Source organism: Chaetura pelagica, unplaced genomic scaffold, assembly GCF_000747805.2.
Source record: "Chaetura pelagica isolate M959 unplaced genomic scaffold, ChaPel_1.0 scaffold115, whole genome shotgun sequence".
Classification (NCBI taxonomy): Eukaryota; Metazoa; Chordata; class Aves; order Apodiformes; family Apodidae; genus Chaetura; species Chaetura pelagica.
In genome coordinates, this window is record NW_009953761.1 from 743424 (window position 1) to 747976 (window position 4553).

Consider the following 4553-nt stretch of genomic DNA (forward strand, 5'->3'; position numbering starts at 1 on the left):
TGCTGAACCAGTTTGGGGAAGGCTCTGAGGACTCATTGTGAGGACCTTTAACTTCCCCTTCTCTGAGAGTATCAGGGTCTGAGTGTGGAAGGAGGGACAGTGGAAGACCCTTAAGAGTTTGGGGATCTCATTTCAGCTTTCAACACTGGTAGTTAACTACATTTGGAGTTACCACCATTTAGGAATTGTGGAGTTAAAGACCTGTAAGGTGGATCACTTTGGCTCCTGTTTGGTCTTACTCTGCTGTTCATAGCAGTGAGGTCAAGTTACGTTGTGCTAAAATGGACAAACTGCAGAAAGCAAAATCCCTGCAGCTGGTCAGGGAGGCCTTTAAATTGAATTAATAGATATTGTAGCTTGCCTGTATAAAAGGCACTTCCCCTGGTAGTAGCTTATTAAATGTCTCAGCGACACGTTTTTCTGAAGTTCTTTGTAGGAGAGAACATGAATCCAGATGGTATGGTGGCTCTCCTGGATTTCCGTGAGGATGGTGTGACCCCATATATGATTTTCTTCAAGGATGGCTTAGAAATTGAGAAATGTGTAAGTACTGGCTGGAATGGGATGAACATGCGTAACTACATCATGAACTCTTTCAATACATCACTTGTTCTGGTGCATCCCTGTTAAATCTGAGCAGTAACTGCCAGTTTAAAAACTTGATGCAAGTGTGGCCTAGTTGCTGCTTCGTGTTACACAAAGTGGGTGAAACTTTCCTTGTTGAATCATACTGGAAGGGGACGTAGTTCCACTGCAGTGATTCACTGTGACTTTATGGCCAAGAGGCAGAGAAGCAATTGCCTTGGTGAGATGTGTGTAACTAGTAATGGTTCTAAACTATTGGGTTAAAGACTGTCCTCTGAAATGAGCACTTCTGCTTTGGATCCCTCTCGCAGAGGTTCATTCTGAAGTACCTTACATGATCATGTTTCTTTTGCTGCATCTGATGCCCTTATTTTGTTATGCAAGAAACCATCTGTTTAAATACTGCCCTAAATTTGGGAACATGGTAATACTTGACTGAGTACTTAACCTTGTTCTATCTGGAATCTGCAGCTGCCTGGGCTCAGGCAGCTCCTGTGGTCTGGTTTGTCTTTAGTTACTCTGGGTGGAATGTGGTTGCAACAAAACAGTGCTTGGATCCCAACACTTGCATTTTTTGGCTTATTCTGAGAGCTGTGGAATTCACTGCAGGCAAGGAGTGTGGGATCACCAATTGCTTTGCCCAGTCACTATGGACTTAGGAGGCCTTTTTATAGCCACCTAAATTTATCTGTAAAGCCTCTTACAGGCCTTCTGGTATGCAAGTCATGTAAAGATGAACCAACTTGGAGTGTGGGAGCAGTAGCCCAACTAGAGGAACACTTCTGTAGGCCCAGACACCATCAGCTGCAGCCTGGAGGGTGATGGTGATGTCTGTCCTGAACCGTGGACCAGGCAGTCACCGGGGAGGTACCTCTGAACAGAAGCCTGGGTTTGTCTCCCGTCCCTGGGCAAGGCTTTTGGGTATGTGATTCAGATAACCCCATCTGTTTATGAAGAGGGAGTAAAAGAATAGTAGCAAGGTCTTCAGTGGGCAAAAGCCACTTCAGCTCTTTTAAGCGACAGCATGTACATTGTAACCTTTAGTTTGTGTTTAGGACGTGCTGTTATTGGAGAGGAAATCAAGCAAAAAGGGTGTGAATGAGTGTCTTTTCTGGCTTGCTCAGCAGCTGATGCCAGTTGTTCTGTATGATGTAGAATTGCTCAGCATCCTCTGATAGACCATGAGCACTTCCCCTGTTGCTCTCTGGTTTGCACTAAGATGCAAAACTAAATTCCTTGCGCTTTCTGCCTGCCTGGCTGTGGCAGCTCAGATTGAATGAGGGAATACACAAATAAGGTACAGAAACTTCCCCCGACTGTTGTGACTTTGAACTAACACTTGGTACTCTTTATTTCAGTAACAGATCAAACAGTATGGTTTTGGATCACCTGTCTTCATATCTGGCTGCTGTTTCTTCTTCATCGACACAACACCAGGAATTGGCAATGTCTAACAACTGGACTGATGTCATCTTGAGCTTCATTCACTTATTTTGACCCTGATTTGGAGTGGAGGCATTGTTTTAAAAAAAGAAAAAAAAAAAAACCAACACCAGAGCATCTGTCATGTAGGTTGTCTAAAATAAAACTCATTTAAACCCATTCAAGGTGATGCCTTTTGGTCCAGTGTGTTTCTTAGGGTGACTTGCAGGAGAGGTTGCAGCAAGATGTTTGTCCAAGGATTTGATACTTACTCTCAGTAGTATAGTCTGGTTACTTAGCATGCTACAATTTGACTGTCTCCAGGCAGACCTCGTGCAGTTTCTACCTGTGGCGTTGGAGTGCAAGAGCAGGCAGATGAGAATAAGGCAAAGCTCAAGAAATACCATCATGGTGGAGTGGACCTTCACCTTTCCTGATTGCACAGAGACTTCTATCTCTGGATTAAAAAAAAAACAATGGAACATGTACTTCTCAAGCTGAGTGCTGGCTGAGCTGCTCTGTCAGACAAGGATACTTGAGTCTGTCTTCAGCTGTAGTATGACTTCAAGATGAAGGTTGGCATGTGGATGGAGCACTAGTCTTAACACCAGCACTGTCTGAGCCCAGGTAGTGGAAACATTGTGGGGAGGGGTTGAAATCACTAGGTTTTCCAGCACAGCCTGGCTGTAGTAGTGGCTCCTTTGACAGTTATTCAGGAGAAGATTAAGTGGAACTTGGTCAATTAAAGAGTATTTTGGGGTTTCTGTACTTGCCTTCTTGGGGAGAGAAATGTTGGAATGGCCTGGCCTTGTCCTAGGCTTAGGACAAAGCAGGTGTGTGTCTGGGCTTGGCTTTTAACCTGAGTCTTTGTCCTCCTGCTGTGTTCCTCATTAGGAAATGCATCTGTTTGACAGACCTGGAGCAAAACAGCCATTGCTACTCTGGTTCTTGCTAAGGTGCAGTAGTAACAGGTTCCTTGCGCTTTCCACCTGTCTGACCTCGTGGCAGGCTGGATTGAATAAAGGAACACAAACACCTTCAGGGAGCCTCGGGCTGCAGGTCACTTGGTAGAAGGAGGTTAAGGCGTCTGGAAGGGTGGGGAATGAGCCACTTGCTGGCTGTTGACTTGTGATGCCTCAGGACTCCAGCCCAGTTGTGGCATCTTTGTTGTCTTGTCTTGGGTTTTGGCCCCTGGTGCCAGAGGGCTGAGGTAGGTTTCTGCAGGGATAAGATAGACGAGGCAGTGGGCTGGGAGGAGTGAGATACTGCCTGTGGAGGTGGGAGCACAGCATGCCCCAGTTATCTTGGAGGTTGTCTGGTTTAAACAGCATGTTTTAATTCTGTGGGAACTTCATTTGCATACATATTTACTTTCCCAAGAAGGTATCTTGTGCTGGCTGACTTACAACTTCAGTGTCATCCCAGCAATGCAACCTAAGTCTCCTCTGCCTTCATCCACTGGGGCTGAAAGGCAGGGAGACAGAAACCTAAAGAAAATCACTTGTGAGCAGATTCTGTCTCTCATTGCAGAGGATTTGTTTAATGGGGCCAGGTGAGGATGTTATCTTACTCTTTCATTGGATCTTTGTTGCAAATGAGGAGCCTTTAAAAGAAGGCGAGGGAGGCAATTGCTTAATCTGAGACTTTGTTTCTCAGTAGAGTTTAGTGCGGGCAGGGCAGTGCTTGCATGGCCATGCAGCCTCTGGTCTGGCTGTGCAGCCAGTTTGACACCTGGATTCCACTTCTAGTCAGTCAAAATGCTTAAAACTGAGTGGAAATGGGAGGTGGGAGTGAAATCATCTCTTCCCACTGCTTGGTGGGTGATGCTGGGGCTGGGAACCCTGAGCACAAGCCTGGAGCAAATTGCTGTGTGGCAGCAGTGTACAAATGTTGAGGTGCTGCCTTGAAAAGCAGGTGCTTAAAAGCATGATGAGCACAGCCTTGCTGTTGGGTTGACTGGCTTCCTGCAAATTGTGTGCCATCCTGTCTGGACTCCGGGCTAATTGGGATATAGTATGGGTGTGTGCAAACGTGTCAGACCAGTGGGTTACACTCACCTATCCATCTTGTGTGCTTCTGTGTGTGGCAGAGCTGATGGGAAGTCTCCCTTCAGCCTGTTGTAGAAAAGCATCAGTTCAAAGGTTTTTGGGGAGCAGGATTTTGTTGTTTATCTCTGGTGAGCTGCAGGAGAAGTCTTGCTGCTGGCTGCACTGTCCTTTCCAAAAATGCATTGTTGCTTTCAGTTTCTCAGGGAAAAGGGGAAGTCTGCTTTGTCAAGCCTGGCAGGTGCCAGGGTGGAGAGGTTAAACCATGCTTGATGGCATGGGGGTGACAAGCAGCTGTCTTGACCATGCCACTTTGGTAGCACAGCTGCCTGCAGGAAAGGCAGAGCGAGGGATCCAGCTCTTTGTGCTGCAAGTTGCCATATGCTGTGAAGTGGGAGGCCTGTGGCTGGTAAATGCAGTTATCAACAGTCTGAGATGCAGCTCTGAGTTGGAAACGGAGTCAGCATGCAACCCAATTTCTCTTCTGGCTGCTCTTCATTT

The 4553-nt window shown here is 46.4% G+C and overlaps 1 protein-coding gene across 1 annotated transcript in view; it reads left to right on the forward strand.

Moving 5' to 3' along the window:
• The window catches only part of TPT1 (tumor protein, translationally-controlled 1), a 3413-nt gene extending 1223 nt beyond the window's left edge, over positions 1–2190 (forward strand). The window contains exons 3-4 of the mRNA XM_010000845.1: positions 427–543; positions 1944–2190. Coding sequence (XP_009999147.1) covers positions 427–543; positions 1944–1946 — 120 coding nt within the window. The 3' untranslated portion in view covers positions 1947–2190. The remainder of the gene's footprint in view (positions 1–426; positions 544–1943) is intronic.
• Positions 2191–4553: the final 2363 nt, after the last annotated feature.